Genomic DNA, 14,968 nt, shown 5'->3' with positions numbered 1-14,968 from the left:
TACAGATGTGTTCGGCTTAGCACTGCGGCGGATATTCGAGTGCCCCTCTCGTAAGCGGTGCAGATGACAATTTTTAATGCAACCCGCCATCGCATCATTAACTCCTTTCTTATGTAAGCCACCATGGTCGGGACTTGGCGTCAATTTCGTGCAGCGGTAACAACCTATCACTCGAGCTACCTGCGCCGGCCTGGGCCACTTAGCGGCCGTGGCCGCCGCCTGCACAGCGACCGTGAGGCTAGCTCAGAGGGATTTTCGTGCCTCCGGCGCGTTTTCGCATCCAATGGTAATAAACAGTAATAGAAACAGAGTGCCTGGAATCGCTGTAGAACTTTGGTCGCGGCCAGCTGCCCGATGAGCTGACGAAATCACGGCGCCTCCGCCGCCAACGATCGGGTCGTTCGTTCTCGAGAGCAGAAGCTCCGCCCTCCGGCCCTCCGATTGGAGCGGAGAGCCGGGCGAGCCGGCGAAAGACGCCGGCAGTGCGTAAGCGGCAAACACAAACTCGTGACGTGTTTGGATGTTGTTTGTTTACCCAATATCCTCGGGATGTCGATTGCGGGTGGTCCTCTGCTGGCTGCTCGGTTGCGTTTCGCACACTTTAAAATTTAAAATTGATATTTTGCAGATGATGTATATGTGTTCACACCAATCTATCTCCGAAGTTATCTCGCCTTCAAAATTTTTTGTCAGTGCCCCTTTAAAGGGATGCTGGTTGCTCAAGAAGGTAAAAAACCAAAGTGTGATGTGCATGCAAAGCAAACGCTCCCATTACCACTAACCGTGGTCAAAAGAGCCACCTGCAGCGGATGTGTGCTTCGGTCGCAGCCGTGTAAACATTGCCCTAGCCTCACTCCCTCAGCTTATGTTCAGCGCTCGAAGAGCATTAATGGCGAATGCAACATCCTCCTTTCAAAGCTCTCCCTCGGCGACAAAGTAACGCTATCGTGTCTAGCATCTGAAGATAAACGTAGATGTCCTCCACAACTTTTTCTAAGTGCCGCACAACACGAGAAAGCTTTCACTGTAAAGCCGGCCTTGCCACAAAACGTGCTCTACTGACCGCATAAACGAAACCTTACAAGGCTCTTTCTTTACAGCTGCACAGTCAAAGCAAACAAAAAGACAGACAGCCCGTGTATGCACACCTTCTGACATTTATTTCAGTGCATGTTTGTATATCAAAAATATACAACCAAACAGAACACGCAGGTTCACCGCAAAACTCAGAGCAGCATGGCGCTTCGCCGTCCATTTTTTTTTTTCCTTCTTCCTTTCACGAGATGAGACCAAGAGAACAGGTGGTGGCAAGGGACAAAAAAGATAGAAAAACCACAGAGTATATCGCACGTGTACAATAGAATAGCATTATACGTGGCGCACCAGCGACAACAAGGAGAACGCACGTGTCCATGAGTGCCGTGTCTTCATGTGCGCACTCAGAATAAAATTGGCAGTGTTAAGTTGTTTTTTTTTCTCTCTTCCGTAAAAAAAAAACAAGAACAGAGCCAGCCATCGTCAAACCGCAAACTTGAGGTTGTGCCAGTGGCACTCGAGTGTGCGTCGTAACAAAGCCAGACGCAACCTTTACAGCATTTACAGAGCCCAGCCCAATTCAGTACTATCAAACGCCAGCACAGGGGCAAATTGAATGAGATAGCATGGCTTCTCATATCACTAGACCAGAAATTGCCAGAGACAACTGTTCTTCCCGGCGCTCTAAATGAACCTTCGGCACAAATCTGCCATAATACTGGAAGTTCCAATGAAACGGTCCTTTAGCGAAAGCCTTAGGTTCAGCCTTGGATTTGCTCTGCTATAAGTCTATTGCAAACTGTTTTCTCATTCCAAAACTTTCAGCACATGTTCCAAAACTGACACACTGCCCACTTTGCTTAGCAGAAGCAAAGAAATGACATTCGTGGCACTCACTAAGCAATGCAGTAACACCACGCCCACGCTGCAATTTTTTCTGCTGGATTTGGGTCATGCTTTCACATAGCTGAGAACACACAGCGGTGTTAGTACAGTGCACCCATCTCTCAAACAGTTGAAAAAGGTGACGTCATCGTGGTTCAATGAAAATCGGAGCAAAAAGGCCATTTCAACAAAGCATCGTGAAGGGCGCAAGCTTAGGATGGCAGTGCCTTTCCAGCCACAATAATTTATACAAAGCTCAGAGCAACAAAACATGTCCAATCCATGGCATCAAGTATAAAGGCCTCAATTGCAATGCCATTCACAATGCAGTTAGCACAACAAAATCACTGGCACATTATATGCCAAAAATGCAGCATCACTCATCATCTTACAGACTAAGCTTTTGTCTTTTTTAAAAATGCAGAACTCCTGACGTGATAACCAGATTGATAACTAGACCGATGTAGTGTGCCCTAGACAGCACTCAAACTCTCTGGGTAAAGCTCCTACCAAGCAGAACAATTAGATGGCAAGCTAGGGCAGTTTTTCCTTTCTTTGCATATCCACAAATGGTACGACCAAATTGTGAAATGTAATGGCGCTTTTTATAATCTTATATTTTGACAGCAGCAATAAACGCAGTTTATATGTGGCTGGACAAGAACTCCACCGGAGAAAAACTCTTTCAGCTGAAACAAACACTTTAGCAAGGCTGGCTCTGGAAGTTGCACACATTAAACAAATCACAAACGGAATGAACCAATGCTGTATGAACACTCTTACGTGACTAATCTGGAGACGACCGCACCGCAAAGTGACTTGACGGGCGCGGAAAAAAAAAAACGGCCCTCTTATTCTGGACAAAGAGCGAGAGCAAAGCAGTTATTTACAGCCCAGACAGTTGAGCACAAAGTCACAGATCGAGAGAGAAGAAAACAACAGAAAAGGGCGTGGCTGGACAAAAATCACACCTGTGCCTTCCGGACCACGAGGAAAGACCAAGAACACAGCCGCCATCACACTCACAAACGCCGTGCGACAAACTTCCCCGGAAAGACAGCAGCAACCAACCGGTCGAGACCGCAGCGAACCACCACACCGCACCCTAGAACATGTCTAGCGCGAGCGCCAGATTATCTTGACGCCCATCGAGAACAACAACTCGCCATCACAATGTATGAGCCAAAGAACGCCGAAGAGCGCCGCACGGAGGTACCGAAGCAGCTTGGGGTACCGTGCACCAAACAACGTCGCGAACGAGCATAACACGCGAAGCCGTATGACCTTCAATAATCTGTACACTGGTGCGCAGTCAGACGATCACTCAAGTGCACACCGCCCGGGAAGTATGCTTGAAAGTGTGCTTCAGAGGCAGAGGTACGTTGATTTGCTCTGCAAGTCAACTCTTGTAAACGAAACGGCTTGAAGGCCACGCAGTTTCTCGAGCAAATGAGGCCCCATTTCAAACTTACGCAACTATTAATCGCTGCGCTAGGACAGCATCCACCCACAGTACCACACAAGCTTAGGGGCCGCTCCTTCAATGAAACCTCCGAGCTTGATCATCACAATATCCCCCAAAACATCGCCTCGGACACGAAGCAGGCGTGGAAAACTGGCAATTGCCGATCAACTCCAGTGCTTCTTGTTTTGCCTGTCAGATAAGCGGCTCAGCGAAAAGAACTGCACTTCACTTCCACTGACCTCCAACACTGCTCAGCCTCATCAAAACATCCATCATCGCGGAGGAGGGAATAAGAAAAGAAACAAGGGAAATTTTCCATCCGTATTTCCAGCACCTATCAGGTTAATGTGCAAGGCCATACAGGTCATCTTCTAAACAAACAAAATGTCGGCAAAGGCACGACCACCAATCCCAGGCAGCAGTGGCGCTTTAAGAACGCTTGTGTCTGGTAGCGGAGCAGGATACCAGCTCAGATTATGTCTAACAAAAAAAAAGTAATCGCTAAGCTTTAGATAAGCTTTGAGGTGCAACTGGACTATAGGTTTGGCAGGCTGAGGAAGTTAATGATAGCTTGCACGGACGGAAACTACGGCGACTCCGATTATGGACAAAGACCTTGTCTTCAGTCACCTGCGCAGCAGTTTCTAGAGTGACAATTTACTTCAACTCTGATCAAGGTTAGAGGTCCACATGAGCAGACTCCCCCTTACTCGTAGACGAAGTCCTTGGCCAGGATATAGGACAGAATGAGTTTTGACAAAGTGCTTGCACGTGCGCCGCAAGCTTCCAAGCAGAAGATAATTTACATCTCCCGCAAAGATCTTGCTGAATGGCCAATACAGCAGCAAGCAAAACGGTGTTATACTTTACAATTGCTGCATTTTTCTTTCCTGGGTGAAGGCCAGCTTTTACGATGAATTTGACACTGTCGCCATTGTTTAATTTTATTAAGCAAACACTGGAAGCTGTAAAAGCAAGATGCTATGAAAAAAAAACATTGAATTTTATGATTTAAAATTCTCAGGCACTTTTCTATGAACCGCCTCACTGCAACAGCGGTGTCAAACTTTCTAAACCCTGCAGCTTTTTTTCTGCGCACGTATATTAGCCTTCGTGGCGCGACGGCCGTGTCATGATGCGAAAACAGAAAAACAATGGGAGAAAAACACTGCAATTCCGTGCCAGGCGAGTCAATTTTTTAAAAAATGCCGTAACCACCCCTGGAAAGAAGCCTGAATGACTAAAGTCAACAAAACAACCTTCATGAGAATTCTTCACCAATCCAAGATGTAGACATGCACAGAAACTGCCACGCTTGGATGTTTCAGAAATCTATCTAGGTACACTATCACTTGAGCTGAGGTGCACTGAGCATTGCAAAGCACTTTGCAGCGAGAAAATAACAACTTTTACATTCAGGAAGAACGGAGTAACAGTGCGGTGCCCGCATACGAGCATGATGCGTGCACAAACAAACCATGACCAGGCTCGTACCACAGACTGCTTACTGACCATGCCACCGTTCATTGTTCACAAGCGGTCTGAGACAGGGCTCCGTTTCACTCAAGCAGGATGCAACAAGACCAATTTAGCCCAAAATGTGGTAGATAAAGAAAGCAAGTGGCTGAACATAACCCAGGGGAAAGAACCCCTCGCCAACTAGCCCAACAACAAATTCATTACAACCACCTCCCCAGCAAAGACTCTTCAAAGAGCATAAATGACGAATGCTGCACACCTAAACAAGAAAGACGGCTGAAGCTGGCGCGCACGCATTCAATTTTCTCTTACGAAGCATGCACTTCAATAAATACTCAGAAGGACAAAAAACACCACTTAAAAAAAAAGAAGATCAACGTAACACAGTCCATTGGGAAAGGCTGGGGCAGGCCACCCTGAATCATCAGCAGCGGCTCACTTCACGCGTACCTGGCGCCGACACGTCGATTAACACAGAAACACGGGGCACCACTGTGCACAGTGCAAACAAAACAAGTCCTGAGGTAGTAGGTGGCGAGGTGACACGCCCCTTTCCCAAGGGTCGCGGTCTCTCGCTAGAGGTATGCGGGGCACGCCCTCCCAAGCAAATCAAGCGGTACCAGAGAAAAGAAGGGTGCACAGACCCTCCCTGGTGATGGACACCAAACGTCCGGCGTGCAGCGGCGAACTACTTTAGCAACCAATAAAACACCAGCATTAACAATGCAAACAAAGCAGACAGCCAGTTTTGAAATGGTCAAATGGCTGCTCAATTCCGTTCTCTATAACCACTTTTATCAAAAAATCGCCCCACAGTCTTTTTTCTGCGATAGTACCTTCTCCAATGACTTCTCCCCAAGAGGCAGGTGCGTTCACACCTGGAGCAACAATGTTGCCGGAGGCAATGTCAGAACTTTCTCTACTTTTGGGTGCAGCTGGCGTAGCCAGCATATAGGCAGATGGCTGTCCAACAAACATCTACACTGTGGTGCTTGCGGAGGCAAGGCAGCCCATGGTAGCTGACTTTGACAAGCAACCCTCGAGTACAAACACTTGCTCAGCAGCTATATTCAGAAGAAAGAGAACACCAAAAAGCTGAAACAGAAAGGACACGGCAAAAAGCCTATCCAGGCCTGCAGCAAACTCGTGCCCTCACCCCAGCGCACACGAGGTGCAAACGAGTTATGCCCTCTTTTAACACTTTGATTTGAAACTGACTAAAATGACATGGCAGCGGCAGAACCTCAACATGAACTGAAACAACCTCAAATCCACACACACACATACACACTATGTTCACTCCTGACAGACAGGTCCCAACCTAGAAGTGAAATTCCGCCAACATGACAAAGCAAACAGCCTTTCGAGCACAAGATGACTACATTTGAAACACCCCGCAGCCTAAGTCCCGAGGAAAAGGTGACCGCTTGTCCCACATTTGCCACCACAACACAGCGCACCAGACATACGGAGCGCACCAAACACCTGGCGCCACTGTCACTTTCCAGTCTCTCATCACAAATGCGTCTCAAAAGTACCCACAGCGCTTTGGGTCATGCCCAAGATAGTTTTACCTGCAGCACACGGTAAGCGAACCCCGGCCACGAAACAACACAACTCAGGTAACCACGTGAAGATACACATGCAAGCGCTGTGAGGTACGCATGTGTATAGATAGATACATATGCATACATGTGTACACAAACAAACAACCTCGCCCCTACACTTTAAACAAGGCGCACACAGCATCTCAAGGAGGGCCTCTGCAAAGCGTTCCATCCGCTGATTCACACCCCACAAAAATCTCACCCATGGACGTCCGAGCAACAACTGGGCTACATTCGACTTCCCTCAAATGCAGGTGCCTCAATGTATGCTTCACATGGGAAATAAACATCATCGCTCGGCCCAGCAGCGGATATTGAACACTTGGACAGGCATCGCTCCAGCATCACACACTGCGGCCCATTCTGTGCATTTTTGTTAATGCCATCCCGCGCATCTCTTGCGCCTGAAAATAGTTGACAGTGAGCAGGTTCTTTTCCATAGTACCTTGGTGATTAAGCTAACATAAAAATGCGCGCTAATGTGACGAGAAAGTGAACGCGACACAGCTTTCACACAGGACTCGGCCAAACATTGCCCTTGATTTCATGCAAGGCACCTCGAACTCCCTTGAACTGATTAACGCACCAACACCCGGCTGCACTAACTAAACACCCCGCCTCGACCATGCACATTATCGCTTCAGCTTTTATTGGTTCTTTTTCCCCCTCTCTCAGTAAAGTATCACGTCACGGAAAGCAATGCAATTTTGGTGGCAATGAAAACATTTTCCGTCGTCAAAAAGTACTTTTGCAGCGCATTAACATTAAATTGATCTGTCCACGAAAATGGTGCCTTCACGCCGCACTGGGCTGCTTGCCCAAAAGTAGGGCGACCCCAAGTGTGCCCAAGGTGATTCACCATGCTTTGTTTGAAGTTAGCGTGCCTATTTCTTCTGTATGAATCCAATTGGAATAAGCAAAACTGCAGTACAATTAAGCTAAGTCTCTGCTAAAATTAAATTCAATCACAATTGTACATCCCCTTGGTGGCCACAACCAAAAGTTGCCAGAGGATCTGCCAGCTATGGATCTAGAGGATCCGAAAGCGGCATGCCTTGTCAGTTCAAGGGTGTTGCGAGGTGCCTACATGTAAAAGGCCTCATAAAATCAGGAGACTTCAGTAAACTTTCGTTTGGTCCAAAAGAACAAGGTTGTCATACCATGCTTCAATTACCTGCGCTTTGCTTGTAATTCACACTGTTCCATTGAATCATCTGAACCATACGTTTAAGGCGCACCCATAAGCAAGCACGTCAACAATCAGTATAGACGAACACTTTTCTGGTTGCTGTGCAAACGACAAATTGATGTGCCCTGCTGCAAAACAGATTAACTGCACCTCAGGTACAACATTTGACCCTAGAAGTTAGTGTGAAATTAGACAGGCATTTGCTTATGTATGAGAAGGGGGCAAACTTTTGACAGTGTCTAATTCGGTTTCCTTGGTCTCATTCAAGTTGGCGGCAAGGGAAAAATAATCGTTGATTGGCTTAGCAGTGAAATGAACAAAACCAGAGAACAAACGTCCACGAACTGGCAGCAAATGTTGACTGGTTGCCAATTAAAAATGGCTCTCAGCACGTTTGCAAATATTCAGCAATATCGAGATGAAAACGGCTTTTCTAGGCAGCACTTCTCACTTCCAAACACACCAGGAATCCTCCGTTCCACAGAAAAGCACCTTTGCTTGGCTTCGCAATTTTGGTCAGTAACCAATCACACCAGTTTGCGAGACAGTGGTTATTTTTTGGAATCTGAGAAAAGCGGCAAGCGCCAGTCCACGTGAACGTCCCAACACTGTGGGGCAACTTGCGACGTTTGTGCTCTGTGTCGACAACGAACGCGCCGCCAGATTAAAGAGTGCCGCAAATGCCAGAAGAAACGGTGCATGCCGAAGTGTATGCTACTTTTCTCTCTTATGGCACCCGCTCACACGGTGCGTAAAAACAGCAAGCAAAGGGTACCGCGCCAAAGACACTAACGTCCAAACACTAAAGCCCTCCGTCGTTCGCAAATATCACAGGCGCCACAAAAAGTGTACGTGTATACGTGCCTTTCTTTTAAGAGCGTAAACTGTATATGTACAAACATTCTAATATACCCATAAGGAAAGTGAACAAAAACAGAACACACAACGAGAGAAGAAAAATGACAGGAACTAGCAGAAAATATTGCCTACAGACACATACTCCTCACATAGGCCTCAAACATATTCAACATACTCACGAAAAGAAAACTTCCGGAGGAGTTAACGTGCGCATCTTCGATAAAAACTGATAGCAATGGAAGGGTACAGCTGAAATGTAACTCACTCTCCGACGTGAAAGCGAGCATTCGGGTGTGTGTGATGTTCAATGTGCAACCCGTATTTTTCGCGAGGTTCTCCAAAACTGTCACCAACGTCAGCCCCGGTCAGACCAACCACTACCACTAGAGCACCCACAAATGTACAGCGAGAAACAATAGTTGCAGTCTTTGAATGTCTTAGGTCACCCTCTCGGACACTCAAACGGAGGACCTTAGAACTGACGCACTCAATCAACTTCCTTTCCACAGAGCAGCAGTCCCACGGGATCACCAAGAATCAGCTCAATCAGCGACGCCTTTCCAATGGAGATCAAACCGACATGATTCGTCGACTTCAAACTAACCTCCGGAACGACAACGCCGTAACGACAACTTGCGACCGGAAGCCTGCAGGCGCAAGAAAGGCAAGAGTTGCAGCCGACACTTCGACTCACAACGGCATGGGGAAGGTCTTCAGCTTTCAGGTAAAACAGATTTTCATCATTCGGCGTGAAGCATCAGGGAAATGTCAATGGCTGCAAGTGTGGAGGCTGCTTTGCCATCAGCATACTGTGCCAGTGATCAGTGAAAGTCTCAAACACCCAGTTCTATCCCCAACTACTAAGACTTGGCAATGAAGCCATCCGAGTATTGGGTTACCCAATCGAATAAAGCAACCAAATGTACAAAAAAAAAAGATGTGAATTTTAAAATATTTTCACCATGTAAAGTACTTTCACAAGAACCTCTCTGCCGCCCAACGCTTCCGAGGAAAGACTTGCATCATGCTATGATTACTTCTGAACGGTACAGTCCTACTGCCCTGCTAACCTAGGCAACTTCAGTACAGGAACATAGCTTCCAGCAAGCTATGCTTTTTAATATTATCCCCCCAACGAAGAAATTCAGGCTTTCTTTAGCTGTCTGAACACAAACTAACTTTTCATGGACATCATTTCAGTTATGGCTGTGCTTTGCAATTTATACGCAACTCATATATGCCTGCACCAGTCAAATGGACCCGTCATTTTCCACCGTCTCTTAAATGAGCTTGAAATCAAATCTCGAATGCTGCTACCAAAGACACTGTCAGGGCCATTACGTACATTTTTAGGGGAAGTACCGTATTTACACGATTGTAGGTCGACCCTTTTTTTCAAATTTGACAATCCAATGTTGGGGGGTCGACTTAGAATCGAAATCAATCGTCTACCGCTAGTCACGGCAAGAGAAACGAGAACTCAGGGCTGCTGCGAGGTGGGGACACCTTTGCACCCTCGTTCCCATGGTTATGGTCGTAAGTGTGAACCGCATGGGGCGTTTCTGCTCGCGAAAATGCGCCGCTGACAGTGCAGCTAATGCCACCCGCGTGCGCTACGCGATCGGCGGCGGCAACATGGCGGCGTCACCAGCCGCGAAGAGGTCCGCGTAGCTCCAGCGACCGCTCCTAACCGCTCTTTAAGATATCACTGAAGGCACAAACGAAGGCGTTTGTGCAGGATAGGAGCTGATAATATGGTCGAAAACGACACTATAAAGCATCATCCGCGCCGCTAGGGAAAGCGCCAATCAAATATCCGCCACCGTGGTAAGCCTAAACGTCTCCGGCGGCGCCAGCCGGCTGTCCCAAGCGCTTTCAAACTGCCGGCTTGAAGAGCGCGCCTCCCCATTGGGGCAAGTCGTCAGGCTTCTCCCACTGCCGCTCCCGACACGCGCGAATCGCGTGAAAAAACACTCTATGAGGTTCGGCCTTACAAGCAGTAGAAGCTGCCGCGCGCACGGAGTCGTTGATGAGGGCATCAAAAAGTCACCCGCGCACGAATCGCGTGCACAAACGCGTCAAGAAGCGTTTTATTCGTATAAAAAAAATAATAATAATCATTAGCGAATCCCTTGATTCAATGCACGGCGCTAACGTAGCCGCCATGTTTGTTTTGGTATCGCACCGCAGTGGCCGCTGCCGGTTGCTTCGATGGTTGTCATCTCGCAGCGAATGTATTTTTCCCGCTCAACCTACAGCGCATTGTTATTCCGGGTGCTTATACAAAAGCTTTTCTTTTTTAACATCTACCGCGCTTACCACGAGCGCACGGCTCTTGTGGAGAGCCGCCGTGTGGGTTACGGAAGAGCTTTTCTTTGTGATACGATTTTCTACGCGGCGCTCGCATTTTTTTTTTTGAGAGATGTAATTTTTGGGGGTCGACCTACATTCGAGTCGACTTACAATCGTGTAAATACGGTATTCTCCGAATGCTACCAACTTTGCCTTTCAATTTCAATTATGCAGGCAAAGTTGGTTCCTCAGAATAAACTGCCTTATCTGAATGAAACCAACCTATGGGAACCTCGTTAACCTGTGCCTCGTAAGAAGGCTAAAACGGTGCGTACAAGGTGGCAGCAAAGTTTAGGCGATACAAAATACGTTTGGGAAGGCCACCCTAAGGATTCGACGAAATTACTTTTTGGCCAGAAATGATGGTTTAAGTAAGTACACGCCAATGAGGTTTTACCATACTGTCTTGTTTTGGGCATTCACCAAGCCTTTTGCATCCAAAAACCGCATGACGCCAGGACAACAGCTATCCAATGCAGTTTCAGAGCAACACAAGTCGTAAGAAATGTACTACGGAACGTACGCTCAAGCAGAGACAATGCAGCTGCAATGCCTACGAAAAGCACCGTTCATTCGAAAGGGCTAGTTACGAACTGCAATACTGTAATAAGCTGCTAACCAGTTCACAGTACAGAACAAGCCGGCATTCGTCTAGCAGAGCAGTTAGCACTGACATTGATAGAAACAATGTTGCCTCAATGTTACAGCAATGCTGCATCACTACAGCTGACCAAACAAAACACAACGACCCTAACATCTTGCTTTTTCAATCCAGACAGCGCACTTTTCTTCCTTTTTTCCAAGAAAATATGCTCCACAAAAGTCAGAAATCTAAGACTGATAGCTCACGTAAACCAGGGTGGCAGTACTGAAAACATGAGGAACAATAAAGCGGAAAACTGAACACTTAGGCATTACTGAAGTAATAAAAAAATTCGACACAAACGCAATAAACCATTATTGAAAAAAATAATAAAAATCTGTCTCAATGCACTTTTTTTCGGCGGGTAAACTCCCAGTGCTGTTACCTTGCTGCATTCAAAAAGACCACCCTTTCTCTACCTTATGCTACAGCCCTTTCTATCTTACTTCAGTACGCCGCTACACGACCGACCATGCCGGATAAGTGAAAATATGCGGTAACCGTACGCTGGGCAGTGTTCACCCCGAAAATTATCTGTACACAAGATCAATAACACTCAGAACACGATAGGTGAAGCTCACAAGCAATGGAATGTACTACATGACTGCCTCGCCAGGCGATGACTCTTGCATCCACCGATCGGATGCAAGTAACTAAAAGCGCATAAACAAGCAAAATATTTCTACACCTCACACTCTCCTGTCGGACGCAAAGTTATTAATAGCTGTGGCTAGTAGACATACCGAGTGTATGGATAGACAAGTAATAAAAGAAGAAAACACAACAGGTCACTGCAAATGTCTTCTGCTATGGCACCACTCAATGAAAAAAACGTCACGCGACATTGCATTCCCAGACCAGTACAAGCCCGGCATTTCCTGCACACACCCAGTGCCACGTGCTCCTCCTATTGTGCTCAGAAACAGCTAAAAGAACACCACTGTTCTTCCTCAATAGCCTAGGGGTAGAATCGTGGGTTTTGGAGCGAACGACTTGATTTAAAGCCCCAGCAGTGCTATATTCTTTTTTTGAAATTTTTTAACACCCATGATTTTTTTTTACAGCAAAATGTTCTATTATTTCAATTCTATGCAACATCTGCAAAAATAAGGGCAGTTTGGTATCTCTTAGGTCGCTTTTGAGGCAGGGCGTGGCATATCCAAGTGTTTAATGGATGTTCTACATTTTACTGGAAATGCCAGGCTTGTACGTATCTTGCAACAGAATATCGCAAACATCAGCCAGGCATGAAGAAGGAAGAGAAGGGGAAAAAAAGCACCAAGAAGCAAAACAACACATTTTGTACTTTGAACAATGCCTTGAAGGCCCTATACACAAAAACATGGCTCATTTTTTATATAATGCTACCACAACAATGTGAGCCCCCCACCCCAAGACTGACCTCTGTCAAGGGGCTGAAAATTTATCTTTCTTTCTCATTTTCTCACTTTTCTGCGCTATGCCGAAACGAGGCCAGGTACATTATTTGAAACACCAACTGCTCCAGCAGAAAGATTTCTGGGAATTGCGCGATGATTAAACTCTGTTGATAAGCACAGTCCCGCAAACCTGTAGCAGACACAAGGTCTCGCCTGTAACCCTAGCGCAATGAGGTGATATAAGGCTGTTTCAAAATAAAAGAAAACATAATAGCGGCAAATGCCCAAGTATAGGATGATGCCTAGCCTGTAAGCTAGAGCTTCATCACGCTTTTTCTTTTCCATTTGTGTAAGGTTAACTCACAATGCACAGGCCTTGCTTTCTCCCTAAGGCACCAACTTTGTCTACCAATTCTAAATGTCACATACCATGCTTCTGTTCAAGTGAAACTCAAACGTAGCTACACTGTTACCTCTTTGAAATTTCGTTTGCATGCAATGAAAATGAGAAGCAACTTTTTCGTTTCTTTTCCTAAAGTGGCATCTCCACCTTTGAGAGTTTGGAAAGTGCTCAAGTAGTCGCAATGCTTTTTAATCTCACAGAAGTGTGAAAACGCTGATAGACATCCTCTGCTCCAGATTCATGCATAACCCAGTGGGCCTACTGTCACCTAACAAATTCTCAAGGAAGACTGCATTGCTCTGCAGAAGTGAAGTACAGCACTTCAATTTTATTAAAATTTGCCTGCACATATCGTAGGTAATAATTTTCGAACCAACGCTCACAAATTTCATTGATGAAGTTTATATAAATGTATTCACCAAACCTTACCAGATTTTAACCAATTAGTATTCACAAATTTCACGCAATTGAGCAGTATGCAGAAACGAAAGCGATGAGGATTTTCGCAGTCGTCATATCTTTCCAGCATCGATTCTCTATTTTCCTTTTCTCTTTTTTTTAATGCTGTGTGCACCTAGAGTGAAATAATCTTCAAACAGCAACCCAGGTGCAGTACTGGATTGCACAGCTCTGGCGTACTCACAGTACAGATATCTTCAAATGTGCTCACAAGTACGCACACTAACACTGACTGCCGATTCTTGACAGGCCTGCCAAAAGGCCTGAACGCCTCTGACCTGCAGAGGCACCCTTTGCGAGCGCTGTTGCTCATGCACAAAGCAACCAGCCACATTTTGACTTGCTCGGACCACAAGCTAACAAAGATGGCACGCGCACACCGCTACACACTGCAAAGGCAGTCCAACTGCAATGCACCAAGAGACTCGACGTGTAGGTCTCGCTGCTGAAAGCATCCCTCATGGCGCCGTAACAAGTGGCCAGGGCTGAACGCTTGACTCCTTCCCACCTGGAGATCTCGGAGCGATGGCTATGACGATGGCGTGAAGGGGGCTGCTGGCAGGATGTCAACCAGGTAGGTGGTGACGGTGGCATACGGTCAGACACCGCATTTTCATCGGAGGAAAGTTCAGCACCCTCGCTGGCGGTAACCTCCAACCACACTGACATGCCTTGGCTGCCTGTCAGTACGTCGCCTCAGGCCACAGATAACCCAGTGAGCAGTGGTAAGAGACGATGGCTATGTGCATCGTCCACCAGCGCCCACCTCAAACGAACTCGGCGAGGCAACACGGCCTTCTCCGCAGAGGTCAGCGACCCCTGAGGGAAGCGGGTGGTCTTCTTCTTCAGGCCGGGTGGTGCCACGCGAAGGGTGCCGGACTGCAGGGCATGGGCACCTGCAGCGGGTGGTAATGCTGGTGGTGGTGGTGGTGCAGGTGGTGCGGGGGATGCTGGTGGTGGGGCGGCTGGTGGTGGGGCTGGTGGTGGTGGTGCTGCTGCTGCTGCTGGTGGCTCTTGGCCCCGACCAACACCGGGGACAGGGACGGCGGGTAGCCCAGCGAGGCATACGTGGGGGCCTCACCACACTCCTGCTTCACTATGTCAGGGATCTGCAAACAAAGTGTACATATACGTATCAGGAAAGGGAATCAGCATCAAGGAGCAAGAAGGGTGCATTGGAATTCTGCCGTTTAGCAACAGGGCAGAAACAAAAA

General features: G+C 47.1%; 1 protein-coding gene across 1 annotated transcript in view; it reads right to left on the bottom strand.

Annotated features, from left to right (window-relative positions):
• Nucleotides 1-1,139: 1,139 nt before the first annotated feature.
• The window catches only part of LOC144169150 (uncharacterized), a 67,632-nt gene continuing 53,803 nt past the window's right edge, over nucleotides 1,140-14,968 (bottom strand). The window contains exon 8 of the mRNA XM_077698182.1: nucleotides 1,140-14,863. Within this exon, the coding sequence (XP_077554308.1) occupies nucleotides 14,600-14,863 (264 nt within the window). The 3' untranslated portion in view covers nucleotides 1,140-14,599. The remainder of the gene's footprint in view (nucleotides 14,864-14,968) is intronic.

This window comes from Haemaphysalis longicornis, unplaced genomic scaffold (assembly GCF_048455015.1).
Source record: "Haemaphysalis longicornis isolate Haplotype H1 unplaced genomic scaffold, Haemaphysalis longicornis Haplotype H1 scaffold_2, whole genome shotgun sequence".
Classification (NCBI taxonomy): Eukaryota; Metazoa; Arthropoda; class Arachnida; order Ixodida; family Ixodidae; genus Haemaphysalis; species Haemaphysalis longicornis.
This window is presented reverse-complemented; position numbering and strand designations above follow the sequence as displayed.